Source organism: Scomber japonicus, chromosome 10, assembly GCF_027409825.1.
Source record: "Scomber japonicus isolate fScoJap1 chromosome 10, fScoJap1.pri, whole genome shotgun sequence".
Lineage (NCBI taxonomy): Eukaryota > Metazoa > Chordata > Actinopteri > Scombriformes > Scombridae > Scomber > Scomber japonicus.
The window spans coordinates 29,619,622-29,636,072 of NC_070587.1; the positions used below are offsets into that span (position 1 = coordinate 29,619,622).

The 16,451-nt window shown below is 40.1% G+C and overlaps 1 protein-coding gene across 1 annotated transcript in view; it reads left to right on the forward strand.

Annotated features, from left to right (window-relative positions):
- Nucleotides 1–15,850, forward strand: part of scap (SREBF chaperone) — a 52,990-nt gene extending 37,140 nt beyond the window's left edge. The window contains exons 15-23 of the mRNA XM_053327304.1: nt 2,651–2,852; nt 4,045–4,160; nt 4,947–5,490; nt 6,375–6,460; nt 7,866–7,948; nt 8,986–9,152; nt 11,594–11,674; nt 11,825–12,031; nt 15,466–15,850. Of these exons, the coding sequence (XP_053183279.1) occupies nt 2,651–2,852; nt 4,045–4,160; nt 4,947–5,490; nt 6,375–6,460; nt 7,866–7,948; nt 8,986–9,152; nt 11,594–11,674; nt 11,825–12,031; nt 15,466–15,711 (1,732 nt within the window). The 3' untranslated portion in view covers nt 15,712–15,850. The remainder of the gene's footprint in view (nt 1–2,650; nt 2,853–4,044; nt 4,161–4,946; nt 5,491–6,374; nt 6,461–7,865; nt 7,949–8,985; nt 9,153–11,593; nt 11,675–11,824; nt 12,032–15,465) is intronic.
- The last annotated feature ends 601 nt before the right edge of the window (nt 15,851–16,451 follow it).

The following is a 16,451-nucleotide window of genomic DNA, read 5'->3' on the forward strand; positions in this document are numbered from 1 at the left end:
CCCAAACCTTTTCATAAATTAGCATTTAGATTAGTTTGAATTTTTCCAATCTTTCTCCCAATATGTGTTCACGAGCTCGGGGACAGTCTGTGTCATGACATGTTCGCCTCAAGTCAGGAGAGACGGAGAGAGAGAGAGAAGGAGGGAAAGAGAGAAGTGTGATTTCCTCTCATAAAGCTCTCTGTTAAACAATGAGCTTAAAAATCTAAGAGGGGAAATAGTGATTTATCTTGTACCTGAGGAATAAGGAGTTCAGTGTTGACAAGGTTTAAACCACAAAACCACGACACAGATTTGATAAATCCAAGGGGGGTGTGTGTGTGTGTGTGTGTGTGTGTGTGTGTGTGTGTGTGTGTGTGTGTGTTATGAATTTTGAACAATTTGTGGTATTGTATGTCCTTGGCCTTAAAAAGTTTTAAGGTTTTTTCCCTCAGGTTGAAAAATTTTAGAGTTTCAGTTAAGACACCTGCTGCATATCTGTCACGTCTGTGGATCAGGCAAATCTCTCTCTCTCTCTCTCTCTCTCTCTCTCTCTCTCTGTCTCTCTCTCTCTGTCTCACTCTCTCTCTCTCTCTCTCTGTCTGTCTCTCTCTCTGTCTCACTCTCTCTGTCTCTCTCTCCTTATTTCCTTTCATCTCTCATCTTTTTACTTTTACAGATTAACTTTCTGTCAATTAACTGGCTAATTACTGCAGCTCTTATCTAAACTCCGTAGCATTTTAATAAAGGCAGAAAAAAATCAGCTCATTACCTCACAGCTTTTTGTTGAATGACACAACTTTCCTCACACGTGTGAGAAAGCGCTGGCAGTTTTAGTTTCAGGGTTTTTTTTTAGTCCTGGTGTTTCAGGCCGAGCCGGTTCTCACTGCTGTGGCAGGTTTCATCATCACAGTCGTGTTACATTCCTCACAGCAGGTAGCAGCGCAGGTACGCTATGTGTCGCTCTGCCAGATCACCGCATGGCTCACAGCAGGACTGGGTGTGTTTGCTTAGACCTGCAAGGGCGTAAAGTTTTATTATTATGGTGTTTATTTTTCTGATGGAAACTAAACTCTTGTGGCATGTTCAGTCATGTTGAAGAGATTAACAATCTGTCTCTGCTTTTTTTTTTTTAACCCTTACATATTGTTCAGGATTAAATTTGACCCATTTTTTTTTACATTCGAGAGCTTTAAAAACACCATATACACATTTATTTTAGCTGGCTTTTCCTTATATGACCCACAGTATATAGAAAGTGTTATATGTAAATGTACAAGGTTGACCTGCATTTTCTTAAAAATCTGAAATCTGAAACACTAAAAGAGTGATTGTGAATGTTTTTCCACATTTATTAAACATGTATTAATAACTGATAGGGAATTTATGAATGTGAATTGGTGCGGGCCGGACCATTAAAAAAATGGAAGGAAGGGGTGAAGAAAAGAAGAACAGAAGGAAAAGAAGACAGGTAGGAAAGATGAAAAGAAACAGGGAAGAAAAGATGGAAGGATGGAAGGAAAAAAGAAGACAGGAAAGAGGAAAGGAAGGTTGGAAGAAAGGGAAAGGGGTAGAGGAAGGAAGAAAAGAAGGAAAAGAAGACCATTAGGAAAGAGGAAAGGAAGCAGGGAAGAAGAAGATGGAGGGGAGGAAAAAAGGAAGGAAAGATGGAGGGGAGGGAAGAAGGACAGATGGAAGGAAGGTTGGAAGAAAGGGAAAGGGGGATAGGAAGGAAGGAAGGAAAGAAAGAAGACAGGAAGGAAAGTGGCCCACGGGCCGCATGTTTGACCCCCCTGGTGTAGAGACTAATTGATAGTCAGAATATGAACAGTATGTAAAGGGTTAAATCTAAAACACAGTAAAATACAGTATATTTATTCACCAAATTAAATGCTGTGATATGTGGAGAGCTTGAAATGGACAGATCATTTATAAAGTCTAAAAGTATCAAGAAGTTGTTTAAAATAAGAGAAAACTAATTTAACAGGAGAACAGTTTGTATGGTTAAGAGTGTGTGTTGGTAGTACACTTTGTAAGATTAAAAAATGTTCAACAGACTCTTAATTTGAACACTTACATCCGGACTTTTTTACCCGCAGGGATTTTAATTAAACATTCATATATATTCTTCTGTTGTTGCTTCTAAGTTATGTCTTCTCATACTTTTGATCCCAGGCCAATATTTATTCACAAATACAGAAAAAGAGCTTGTGTAGAAAGAAAGTCTTGCTCTACTGTCTTTGTCTGGTTTGCTCTGATGGGAATAGTTGCCTCAACTTTCATTTAGTTGTTTTTTTGTCTTTCATGCCAGCGTGTTTGTGTAATTACATACAAACTGAAATACACTTCTGTTTGAGTGAATGCAGAGACCAAAAGAGGGCAGATTACTGGGTTAGCTTAGCCTTTATACTGCTGGATATTCACTGTGAGCTGAATTGAACTCATTCGCTGAAGTCTATTATATGTAATGAAGATGATAGCACTAGCACCATTTTAAAGTAATATACATATAATTCTTGACCGTCAAAACACAAACATTGAGCTGAATGTGGCTCAAATCAGACAAAATATTTCACAATGTGGTTCGGACCAAAACAAACTGAAAAGCTGAGCTGAATACAAGAATAAAACAATTCCTATTTGACACTCCTTTGTCTCTCTTTTGCTTCAGGGTGGCAGCTCTGGGTCTGGCGGCGGGCGTCCTGCTGGTTCTGCTTCTCTTCTGTCTCTACCGGGTTCTGTGTCCGAGGAACTACGGGCAGAACGGTGTCTCCCATGGGCGCCGGCGCCGAGGGGACCTGCCCTGCGATGATTACGGCTACTCTCCGCCCGTCAGCGAGATCTCACCGCTGCTTCTGAGGGGCCACAGCATGGTGAGGAAAGATAAATCAACACTAAAACAACACTGAGTGGAGATATTAAGTCCAGCTGAGTCGAATTTGAAGATGAAGACATTTTTTAATGTTGTAATTTTTTTAAGTTAACCCTCCTGTTGTCTTTGAGTCAAGGAAGGAAGGGAGGAAGAAGGAAGGAAAGGAGGGAGAGAGGAAGGAAAGGAGGGAAGGAAATGAAGGAAGGTAGGAGGGAAGGAAGGAAAGAAGGAAGGGAGGAAGGTAAGGGGGAGGAAAGAAAGAGAGATGGAGGAAGGAAGGAAGGAAGGAAGGAAAGAAGGAGGAAGGAATGAAAGAAAGAGAGAAGGAGGGAGGGAGGGAGGGAGGAAGGAAGGAAAAGGAAGGAAGGAAAGAAAGGAGGAAGGAGGGAAGGAAAGAAGGAAGGAAGGAGGGAGGAAGGAAAGAATAACAGAGGAAAGAAGTAAGGGTGGAAGGTAGGGGGGAGGAAAGAAAGAGAGAAGGAGGGAGGAAGGTGAGAAGGAAGGAGGGAGGGAGGGAGGGAAGAAAGAAGTAAGGGAGGAAGGAAAGAATGACAGAGGAAGGAAGGAAGGAGGGAGGGAGGGAGGAAAGGAAGGAAGGACAGAAGGAAGGAAGGAAGGGAGGAAAGAGAGAGAAGGAGGGAGGAAGAAAAGAAAGAAAGAAGGCGGGAGGAAGGACAGACAGAAGGAAGGAAGTAAGAGAGAAGGAGGGAGGAAAGACAGATGGAAGGAAGGAAGGGAGGAAACAAGGAACAGTGAAAACCGATGGGAAGACAACACAAAGGTTAATGTGAAAACCATCTGATGAACCAGAAACCCACTTTTTTTTAAACGAGTCAGCGTTTCACAAGCTGTAATTATGAAATGTGTCTGTGCGTGTGTACATGTGTGCCTTTCACCACAAGAGTCAGGTTACAGCGTCTGTTTGGGAAAAACAACAACAGGAGGAGGAAGAGGAGGGGGAAGAGGAAGAGGAGGAGGTTACTGTGTCAGTCAGGAATAGAAAATAAGTGGCGGCTCTAAGATTCACAGGTCGTCACATGTGAGCCAGGAATAACACCTGCTCTTTAACACAGTGTCACAACGATCATTACAATAAATAGAGGCAGACAATTGTAGTTTAAAAATGTAAAAACTGAGAGAATAGAAGATTATTGTTTGTTTCTTGGCTCATGCTTTGTGTTTGTGTCTCTCAGGACATCGAGTGTTTGGCCAGTGACGGGATGCTGCTGGCCAGCTGTTGTCTGGCGGGACAGATTCGGGTTTGGGACGCTCAGACCGGAGACTGTCTGACTGTCATCCCAAACCACGGGTGAGTTGTTAGGCTGTCTGGACGAAGGTCAGACCCATACTGGAGTTTTGGGGCTGATGCCAATACCGATATTAGGAAATAAAACAACTCTGATATTGATTTATCAGCCAATAATCTCATATATGCAGAATATGTACTTAAACACACTTTTTCCAGATGTGGTTAACAAACACTGTGATATTTTATTAAAATAAGATTAAAAATAAGATTAAGAGATTAATACGTTTACACTTATAAATTAGAAAAAGGATTAAATATACATAACATGCTGCCTGATAACTGCATGAAATAGAGAGAGAGAGAGAGTAAAATAAGCAAAATAATTAATAATTAATAAAATAGATCAAAAATAAATTAAAAAGAAAATGAGTAAAATAAGAGAGAATAAAGCAAGGCAGCTTTATTTATATAGTGTGCTTTACATAAAAATGAAACATTTAACAGTAAGAATTGAAAACATGAAAACATGCAATTAAAATAAATAAAACCAAATTATAATAAAAATAGAAGAAAGAAAGTACAGAAAAATAGAAAGAGAGAAAGAAAATAAAAAGCTAGACTAAAATAGGGCATAAAATAATGATTTGCATTAAAATCATTAAAAGAAAATTTAAAGTGATTTAAAAGCTCAATAATAAGCACATAAAAAGAGAAATGTTTTAAAAGGGAAAATATTAGTCGGACTCTATTCCGGACATTTTCTGACATTTAAAAGATGTTTGTATTTAAATTTATGCTGTTATTTTTTCTGACGTTTTATTGAATCTGTTCCTCTGCGTGTGTCAGTCTGCGGCGGAGCAGCAGCAACGGTTGCTGGGATCAGCGTGATGGCTGGGACAACATGAGCGGAGCCGCAGAGTCCGAGTGTTTGGGCTCGGAGGGTCGTGACGCCTCTGTCTGCGGCGACGGCCTATCAGAGGACGAGGGCTACCCGCTGAGACGCCGCACCACCCCCGCCCGGCCCACCCTGTTCACTGACCAACCCGATCTCACCCCGCTCATCGACACCAACTTCACCTCGCAGCCTCCCTGCCACCTCGCCACTCCGCCCAGAGGAGGATTCGACTTCGGAGGCCTGGTGGAGCGAGCGTACATGGAGCACGAGCCCCCCTCGCCCTCCGCGTACCCGTCTCCTTCCTCCGCCTCGTCCTCGCCGCCCTCGGGTGCTCCACTGCAGAGTTTTGGGGACGCGGGAGCTCCGGTGAACCAGGAGAGGGCGTCGGCAGCAGGAGGGGGGGCGCAGGCGACGGCGGACTGGGAGAGCTCAGTGTGGGCGATGGAGCTGAGAGGAAACCTGATCGCTGCTGGGAGGAGCAGCGGGAAACTGGAGGTGTGTGAAATAACAGCTGCTGTTGGTATTGTTGTAAGAAAGGAAAGAAGTCTGTGTTTAAAAGGCTTTATTACTTTAACACAAAGCAGATAATGGAAACACGCAAGTTTTTATGAGTTTAATTCTCATTTCGTGTTAAATTTATTAGGTTATTGTTCTGTGGAGGCATATTTAATGTCTTATTTTGTGGTAGAGTTAGTATTTTAGATGCATATTTTTATTACTTATAAACCTTTAATCTTCTGGATCTGTGCATTTTTAACCCTCCTGTTGTCCTCGAGTCAAGGAAGGAAGGAAGGAGGAAGAAGGATGGATGGAAGGGAGGAAGAAGGAAGGAAGGAAAGGAGGGAGGGAGGAAGGGTGGGAGAAAGGAAAAGAGGATGGAAGGAAGGAAAGAAGGAGGGAGGGAGGGAGGGAGGAAGGGTGGACAGAAGGAAGGAAGAAAGGGGGATGGAGGAAGGAAAGAAGGAAGGGAGGAAAGAGAGAGGAAGGAAAGAAAGAGAGAAGGAGGGAGGGAGAAGGAACAGTCAAAACAGACGGGGTCAATTTGACCCGGAGGACGACACAAAGGTTTTAGCATTCTTTTAAGAGCCCAAATTAAATAACATGAATCGGCCAGTATCTCATTATTCTATGTTTTTCTATTGTATTGAGTCTTAAATTGTGAAGTTAAGTAATCCTTTATGTGCTTTGTCTTGTTTTGGAAACATTTTTGTTCTCAGTCACTTTCAAATTAAAATGAGAAGCAGGTTAAATATTGTGGAGGTTAAATGGAGGCGCAGCAGCAGCGTTATCAGAAGCTCCTGAAGCTCTCTCTCCTCTTTTCATCCTGTGTGTAAAAACATCAGCATTATAAATGAGCTGAGTGTTATGTTTGGTTACAGCTGTGGGACGCAGTGGAAGGGTCGTTACGCTGCAGTAATGAAGACGGCGTCTCGGGGATCACAGCTCTCGCCTTCCTCAACAACAGGTGAAGAAAAACACACTAACACACTCAAAACCCGCCTGTTCAGCCTACCGTTTGATTCATCATTTAAAAGTTTAAATCTTATTATTATTATTATTATTATTATTATTATTATTATTATTATTATTACTATTTAATTTTTTATTTACACACATCTTCTTCTTCTTCTTCTTCTTCTTCTTATCATTCTATAGTTTTATCTTCTTATCAATTTTATTTATTATGTATTATTCTTATAATTATTATTATTATTTCTTTCTTAACCTCGCTTTAGTCCAACGTTTATTAAACGTCTTTCTTTCTTCTATTAATCTTCTATTTTACTTTTCTTTTGTCTTTTTTAATCTATTTTAACCAAATTTTTTACCTCTTATTCTCTTATTTTTTACTTATTTATTTAATTATTTTGTATCTATTTAATTATTTATTTTCACCTTTTTGAACATTTTTAAACATTTTTATTTTCTCTTGGGTGCATTGGTCTCCAGTTTTGTCTTTATAAATGGTTCTCTGTTTTTATTCCTTTTTTAAAATTATTATTATGATTATTTTATTTATTTATTTATAATTTTGTCATTTGTTCTGTCTTATTATCAGCTTGTCAATCAACTACCTGTGAAGCACTTTGAACTACACTTAACTACATTTATTCCTTATTTTATTAAAGTGCAGGGTTACATCATTATTTAATTTCAGTGATTTCAGTGATTATTTAAATTTTCTGAACAGTAATCACATTTTCTGTACTTGAGGTGAAAGTTACGTCTTGGTTGGAGTCGACAGTATGATATAATTGGTCAGTCAAGCCTGTTGATTTGAATCAGATCCTGATGTGTTTCATCTTGTAAAGGATTTATCACCAGGTGAACGTTAAAACCGTTGCATTAGTCATTAAATACACGTCACCACTCATTTTCCCCTGAGGCTTTAACAACCTAATTTAATAATAATAATTATAACTTCTTTTCATAAAACACAGAAAAGCAGAAAACCCTGTACACTGGAGCGCATTTTTATTATAAGGACATATTTATTATTATTATTATCATTTATTTAGTGCTACAAGGTTTTATTATGTATTATTGTGTTACTTATCTGTGCATTATTTATTACTTTAACCTTTATTTATGCCTCTTTTATGCTGATTTTAGGTGCTGCAAAAGAAATTTGGTTGTGTTTTTATACTGTATGCAATGACAATAAATATCTATCTATTTATCTATCTATTGTTTTTAAAGCAAGCGAGGATTTGCTTTCACACATCTAATGTAGGCCACAATAAAAAAAAATAATAATAATGTGTATTAAAGGCAATATTAACAATATAAATCACACAGGGAACATAAACAGGCACATAAATGACTAATAAACTGCACTCTTCCTTATTCTCCGTGTTTCTCCTCCTCAGGATCGTAGCGGCTCGGCTGAACGGGTCTCTAGATTTCTTCACCGTTGAGATGAACAAACCTCTGGGTTTACTGCAGTACAGAGGTGAGACTCAAACTCCCACACTGTTAGGAGCTTCATGTTTTAATCTCTGTGTTGTGTGTGTGTGTATACATAATGAATTATTATTTTATTATATTCTTACGGCTGTGATTAATGTTAAATATGAGCTTAATGTCAAGTGAAGTGAGGTGTTATTCTTTAGGTATTATGTTTTATCTCTATTATCTTATGTATCTAGGAATGATTTAACGTGCTGTACAGTTCATTTTAAACACTATATTTTATATATTACCAAGTGCTTGAAACCATAATGTGCTTACAAAATCTTTAACTGTGGACATTAATACATAAATGTTGCAGGAAATGAGTCAGATTAGACTCTACTATTGATCATTTCCTTCCTCTCTGACACTGAAACGTCACGATCTTATATTTTTGACAGAGATGTCAAGCTAATTTTCGTTCATGGGCCACATACAACCAAATTTGATCTCATGTGGTTCGGATCATTGAAAAAATGGAAGGATGGAAGAAAAGATGTAAGGAAGGAAAAAGAGAGGAAGGAAGGAAGAAAGGACAAGAACACAGGCAGGAAAGATGGAAAGGAAGGATGATGGAAAGAAGGGAGGGAAGGAAGGAAAGATGATGGAAAGAAGGAAGGAAAAGAAGACAGGCTTGAAGGAAGAAAGGAAGGATGATGGAAAGGAGGTAAGGAAGGAAGAAATTAATGAGTGATGGAAGAAGAAAGGAAAGAAAAGAGGGAAAAGACAACTGAAGGATGATGGAAAGAAGGAAAGGAAGACAGGCTTGAAAGAAGGAAGGAAGGATGATGGAAAGAAGGGTAAGAAAGGAAGGAAAAGAAGACAGGCATGAACGAAGGAAGGAAAGTGGGCCTTTACTGAACCCCTCAGCGGGTCAGTTCTGGCCCACGGGCCGCATGTTTGGCATCTCAGCCTTACAGAATCTAAATCCTGTTAATTCCACTCATATAACGATGAAATAAAAGGCAGAAACGATCAGAAAGATAATTTATAAAGGGAAATAAAACCTCTTACCCCACCCCCCCCCTCCTCCTGCAGGTGCCCCCGGGCGAGGCAGCATGCCCCCCTCTCCCTGTTACAGCAGCGAAGACGTGATCAGCTGCCAGCTCACGCGCTCGGTGCAGTGCGCTCACCAGAAGCCAATCACGGTGCTGCGAGCGGCGGCCGGACGGGTGGTGACCGGCAGCCAGGATCACACTGTCCGGGTAAAACACACTAAATACTCACACACACAATACTCACACATACAATACTCACACACTGAATACTCAGACTCACAATATTCACACACACAATACTCTCACACTGAATACTCACACACACAATACTCACACTCACAATACTCTCACACTGAATACTCACACACACAATACTCACACACACAATACTCACACTCACAATACTCTCACACTGAATACTCACACACACAATACTCACACACACAATACTCACACACTGAATACTCACACTCACAATACTCACACTCACAATACTCACACACTGAATACTCACACTCACAATACTCACACACACAATACTCACACACACAATACGCACACTCAGAGTCAACAGACTTTTTTTTTTTTTTTTTTTTTTTTTTTATCGTTTATTTGCCGAGGACAATGTATATTAATGTACAGTTAGTGCAATGACGTCCTGTAAATATACCGGGTTTAGCCCAAGGCTAATTTCCACCCGTAGTCCTCACATTAAAAGGACAGACAGACATACCATAAAAACAAACAACTTAAAATATATATAAAAAATAAAAGAAAAGAAAATAAAATAAAATAGATAAAAAAAAATATATATATATATATATATATATATATATATATATATATATATATAAATAAAAGAAGGCACAGTGTTAGCAGCAATTCTATCCTAGGATACAGTACAGGATATGATATGGTAACAAATAAAGGCCACAGTAATACTGTATTAAAGTGCTAGTCAGAATGTTATTCATGGGTGCATATTTGTTGGGACAGTAACCATTCTTTAAGATGTTTTTTAAAAGCAATAAAAGTGGAACTATCTCTGATCAGAGTTGGGAGACTATTCCAACATGCACTGCCCTGAACAGTTAATGAGTTTTGGCCTATATGGCTACGTCTAAACTGTACCTCACAGTCCCCTCTAGAGGCAGATCTGGTGCTGAGTGTGTTGTCTCTCCGTCTAAAAAATTCCTCTAATGGGGGAGGAGCCAGCCCATTGAGGGTTTTATAGATAAGGCAGCTGTTTTTAAAACTTTTAAAATTTTCAAAACTTAAGAATTTGTGTCTCGCAAGAATTGGACAGTGATGAGACGAATAGGATTTTCTGGCAAATACCTTAATAGATTTTTTATATAGTTGTTCAATCGGTTTCAGGGTAGTGACACCAGCAAACGACCATACCACAAAACAATATTCAATGTGGGACAGAATCATACAGTGAAGGTAAGATTTAGCTGCATCAGACGAGATGAGGGGTCTGATTTGTTTAAAATTTTGTAGGCTGAATCTTATTGTGTTGGCCACTTTTTTGATGTGTTTTTTAAAAGTGAGGTTTGAGTCTAGTGTAACACCAAGGTACTTGAACTGCGTTACCAATTCAAGTTCCTCTCCTCCAATGAATATGTTTGATCTGTTCTGGTTTACTGGTCGTTTGGTGAAAGTCATACAAACCGTTTTTTTTGTATTGAGCATAAGGCAGTTGTTATTAAGCCAGTCTTGTACCTTAGTTAAAGCGTTTGTTAGTTTGCTGGAAGTAATGTCAGAGTTGGAACCGTGAGTAAAAATGACTGCATCGTCTGCATACATCTGGACATTCAGGTCTGGGCACACATCTGGAAGGTCATTTATGTATAGTGAGAACAACAGAGGCGCAAGGATGGAACCCTGCGGGACACCAACAGTAGAAGTGCGAAAAGGCGATTTGACCCCGTCAGAAGTTACACATTGAGTTCTGCTTGATAGGTATGATTTAAACCATAGCATGGTGTTATCAGAGAAATTAAAAAATGTGAGTTTGTTTAAGAGTACTTGGTGGTTGACGGTGTCAAATGCCTTTTTAAAATCAAGAAATACAGCACTAACACATGGGGACTTGTCCAACAGACACTTAGTTTTTTCAATGAACATACAATTAGCAGACTCAGAGACTTAGGAGGAGACTTTTAACGGTCGTGTTTTAACCTTTGTGTCGTCCTCCCGGGTCGAATTGACCCCGTCTGTTTTGACTGTTCCTTCTTTCCCCCATTCCTTCCTTCCTTCCTTCCTTCCTTTCCTTCCTTCCTTCCTTCCTTTCTTTCCTTCCTTTCCTTCCTTCCTTCCGTCTTTCCTTCCTTTCCTTCCTTTCCTTCCTTCCTTCCTTTCCTTCCTTTCCTTCCTTCCTTCCGTCTGTCCTTCCGTCCGTCCTTCCTTCCTTCCTTCCTTCCTTTCCTTCCTCCCTTCTGTCCTTCTTTCCTCCCACCCTCCTTCCTCTTGCCTTCCTTCCTTCCTCCTAACTGTAGTCTCATTTATGGCTGATGAGCACAATAGGTTCAAATGTACAGAAAGCACAGATATAAAAGATTAAGTTAGACATTACTAATCCTAATAAACGTCCTGTGTGTGTGTGTGTGTGTGTGTGTGTGTGTGTGTTGTGTTTTATTTGTCAGATTTATCGTCTGGAGGACTCGTGCTGCCTCTTCACCCTGCAGGGTCACTCTGGAGGGATCACAGCCATTTACATAGACCAGGTCTGTAAGAAACATCTGTACTCCATTACTTAATACTTAATTTATATCTCAATATATCTATTATCTATCCATCATGTTCTGTTTTCTATTGATCATACACAACAAAATAGGGAAACTTATGAAAGTAACATGATGGTAACATTTCCTTAGACAATGGTTCTGGCGAGCGGAGGGCAGGACGGCGCCATCTGCCTGTGGGACGTGCTGACGGGGAGCCGGGTCAGCCATGTTTACGGTCACCGTGGCGACGTCACCTCGCTGGTCTGCACCACCTCGTGTGTCATCAGCTCAGGACTGGATGATCTCATCTGTATCTGGGACCGCAGCACCGGGATCAAGCTCTACTCCATACAGCAGGTAGAACAAATGCACCTGGTTATTTCTCATCTTTAGTCCGTTTAAAATCAGTGAGCCATAACTTTTTTTGTGTGTGTGTGTGAATAAAAGAGTGATTTTTATGTTTTAGACCAGTGTTTCTCAACCGGTGGGGCGGGGCGCGAACACTCTCCGGGGGGGGGCGCGAGTAGGCAACAGGATGGAGGGAAAAATCATAAAAATAAAAAAAAAAACATTAAAAACAAATCGCGAAAATCCCCATGTCGAAAATGCAAGTGGTTGGACTACTACACATTGTGTAATGGAAGCCTTGCAGACTTTATCACTGATGCAGGCACGTCACACGTTTTCACCTCTTTATTTCAGTCAGCGTCTGAGCACCTGTCTGCAATGAGACAACAATTTGCGACGTATTTCAAAGAGGATTATCGCTCTTTCGCGTGGGTTCGAGATCCATTTGTGTGCACAGCAAACGAGCTGTCAATTGACATGCAGGAACAGCTTATTGAGCTGAAGAGTGACAGTAGGCTGAAGGAACGTTTCACCTCCTGCCCTCTTTCGTCATTCTGGGCAGCATTGATGCAGGAATACCCTCAACTCTGTGACGTCGCATTGAAGATTCTCCTCCCTTTCGCGTCGACATATTTGTGTGAGGCAGGCTTCTCGAAAATGACTGCACTCAAAACGAAATACCGGAATCGTGCACAAATTGAGGATGATTTGAGGCTATGTTTATCAGACATTGCACCAAGAATTGAGAATCCTTGCAAGGCAAAGCAGGCTCAGGTCTCACATTAACATCGCCTACCTCCCGGTTATAACAATAGCCTAGTAATGATAATAGGCCTATGATAATAATAATAATAATAATAATAATAATAATAATAATAATAATAATAATAATAATAATAATAATACTACTACTACTACTACTACTACTACTACTACTACTAATAATAATAATAATAATAATAATAATAATAATGATAATAATAACAGCAAAGCATGTAACTATAATTATATAGCTAGCCTAGTAATGATAATAGGGATATCACTACTCATAATAATAATAATAATAATAATAATAATAATGCCTGCAAGCTCACATTAGAAGTCTGGTGCTACTGCCAGTTATAACAATAGCCTAGTAATGATGATAGGCCTACCTGATGATTATAATAATAATAATAATAATTATAATAATAATAATAATAATAATAATAATAATAATAATAATAATAATAATAGGCTAATAATAATAGTGTGGGCCTAAAAATAACAAATCTATTATTTTATCTATCTATCTATCTATCTATCTATCTATCTATCTATCTATGCAAGGTGGTGTAGTGGGGTTGGGGCCGCGAGGGAGGGTGACACCGGGAGGAGGGGGGGCCCCAACTGCAATGAACCAGCTTTGGGGGGGCCCAGCTTGCAAAAGGTTGAGAACCCCTGTTTTAGACGATTTCTTTTGCTTAATATTTTGTGACCTGAAGATGTAAAACTGCACATTATTAACCCTCCTGCCGTCTGTTTTGACTGTTCCTTCTTTCCTCCCTTCCTTCCTTCCGTCTGTCCTTCCTCCCTCCTTCTCTCTTTCCTCCCTTCCTTGTTTCCTTCCTCATCCCTCCTTCTTTCCTTCCCTCCTTCCTTCCTTCCTTCGTTCTGTGCTTCCTTCCTTCTTTCCTCTCTCCCTCCTTGTCTTTCTTTCCTCCCCATTACCTTCCTTATTTCCTCTGTCCATCTTTCCTTCCTTCCTCCCTTCCTCTTTTTCTTTCCCTCCTTCCTCCCTCCCTCTCTTCCTTCTTTCCTTTTCTTCCTTCCTCCCTCCCTCCCTCCTTTCCTTCCTTCTTTCCTTTCCTTCCTCCCTCCCTCCTTTCCTTCCTTCCTCCCTCCCTCCTTTCCTTCCTTCTTTCCTTTCCTTCCTCCTTCCTCCCTTCCTTTCTCCCTCTTCCTCCCTTCCTTTCTCCCTCTTTTCCTTCCTCCCTTCCCTCCTTTCCTTCCTTCTTCCCTCCTTCCCTTCCTTCCTTGACTCGAGGACAACAGGAGGGTTAAATTAAGAAAAAAGCAAATCTTCCAACCACTTAAATTCAACATGTGACCGTCACTTACAGGATAAAAATGCTAATATTCTGTATTTTTATTGTCAGCAATCCCATTTAAAAGACCAAACCTACTCTGTCTGTGACTCACAGCATCAAATATTAAAAACTGGTAATAAACATGTAGTTTAATTGTTATTTAAAAGTCTCAGTGAAATCCTAAAGCAGCTGGACGTTGTAGTTTAATTAAATGTATTAAGCCGAGTGTACACTTCAGACTTTTACAATCTTTCTTTAAGAATCTATAATTCCATCATTGAGCATCTCACACTACAAACCGACAGATTAGGGATTTTTTAAGATTATAAAGCGACTGGAAAATGAGTCTGAGGTTTAAAACTGGGTCAAAAGTCCTGTAGTGTACATTTGGCTTTACTCAAACTGGAATAATTGCTGCGTTTGAGGACAAGAAAAAACAAAGTTTTCAGCTGCAGATGAATCCACACAGAGCTATAGTGTGAGTGTGTGTGTGTGTGTTCATGGTAATGTAGGAACAGTGAGGCTCATTGAGTGAAGCTCTATCGAGCAGTAAGGCTTCATATACACAAACTTCTTCTAAACATTCATTCTCTGTTTTTGATCTTTTTATGGGATTTGTTGACAGAATGGAAAGGGAAATACATGATTTGAATACATCATGTTGGACTTGGACTTTACCTTTTTATTGTTAAAATCTTTTAATCTGAAAAAAATTATCAATAGTTGAATCCTGATCTGATCCATTCCAGTCTATTGTGCAAAAATACAAAAAAATAGCTGATTCAAGCTTCTCAAAAAGGATTTTTCTGCTTTATTTTATGTGTATATCATTAAAGTCGAAGGAAAAAAGAAACTATTTGAATACATCATGTTTGACTTGGACTTTTATTGTGAAAACATGAATCTTTTAATCTGAAAAAAATAATCAATACACAATAAAAAATAGTTGAATCCTGACCTAAACATATTGATCCTGTATTGTTTCCTCTCTGAGTGGTCTAACATGTGTCCTGGGAGAAAAGACAAAACGGGAGAGGCAGGAGATGAACAGCTGATTATGCATGAAAAAAAATACCGTCATGTGAAACCGCTTTTATTTTGAAAAATACCGCAATATACATTTTTGGTCATATCGCCCAGCACTACGTATTTCTGCTTTATTTTATGTGTATATCATTAAAGTCGAAGGAAAAAAGAAATTATTTGAATACATCATGTTGGACTTGGACTTTTATTTTGAAACTTTTGAAAGATTAAACATTAATCTTTTAAGCTGAAAAAAAAATCAATACACAATAAAAAATAAGTGAATTCTGACCTGAAACGTACTGTATTGTTTCCTCTCTGAGTCTAACACGTCTCTCCTCTCATTAGGAGGTGGGCTGTGGAGCGAGTCTAGGAGTGATCTCAGAGTCTCTGCTGGTGACGGGGGGCCAGGGCTGCGTCTCCTTCTGGGACCTGAACTTTGGGGACCTGCTGCAGACTGTCTACTTGGGCCAGAGCAGCGACGGCCAGGGAGTCCGCCAGCTGCTGGTGCTCGACAACGCCGCCATCGTGTGCGACTTCGGCAGCGAGCTGAGCCTGGTGTACGTACCGTCGGTGCTGGAGAAACTGGACTGAGATGGACGGACGGACGGACGGACGCACGCGGCGGTTTTAACGTCAGTGGGAGCACGCGAAGAAAAACAAACTCAGAACATTCTCTTCATCATTGCGACTTTCCCGCTGTTTCTTTTTTGCTCTTTTTTTTGTTAGATCACACATGTGCATACAACGCTCTTTTTTTATAGCAGTGAGTTTAAATACAAGCCTGGGGACAGAGATAAATCTGAGGACTGACGGTGCAAAACTGCTGCGTTGTATCATCAGAGGGCTGCAGAGGCCCTCCATCATGACACGTTGACATTTTCTTTCTTTTTTTGTTTTACGAGGGGTCGTGAAGTTCGTTCAAGAAACAGCTGGATGTTTTTCTCCTCGCCCTAAAAAAAAAAAAGAGGATCGACCAGTTTGTGCTTTTTTTTTTTTTTTTTTTAATGTGTGCGTGCGTGCGTTTTGTTTTCGTGGCTCTGCCCTCTATGCTGCTGATACGAGTGGGGAGGGCTTCACAGGGACCCCCACCTGCCCGCTCCCCCCAAGAGAGGAAGATGAAATTTCCGTCTTCGTTTATTTTTAAAAAAATATTCCTGCTGCCTCGTTCGCTCGACAGCGAAGCGCAGCCACAGCTCGACGGGTCCATGCCGCCTGTCGGGATAAGCTAAGCAGTTATACATAAATGTGTGTGTGTGTGTGTGTGTGTGAGAGAGAGAGAGAGAGAGACTGTGTGTGAATGAATCTATGCCCTTTTTATGGCGAAACACTGC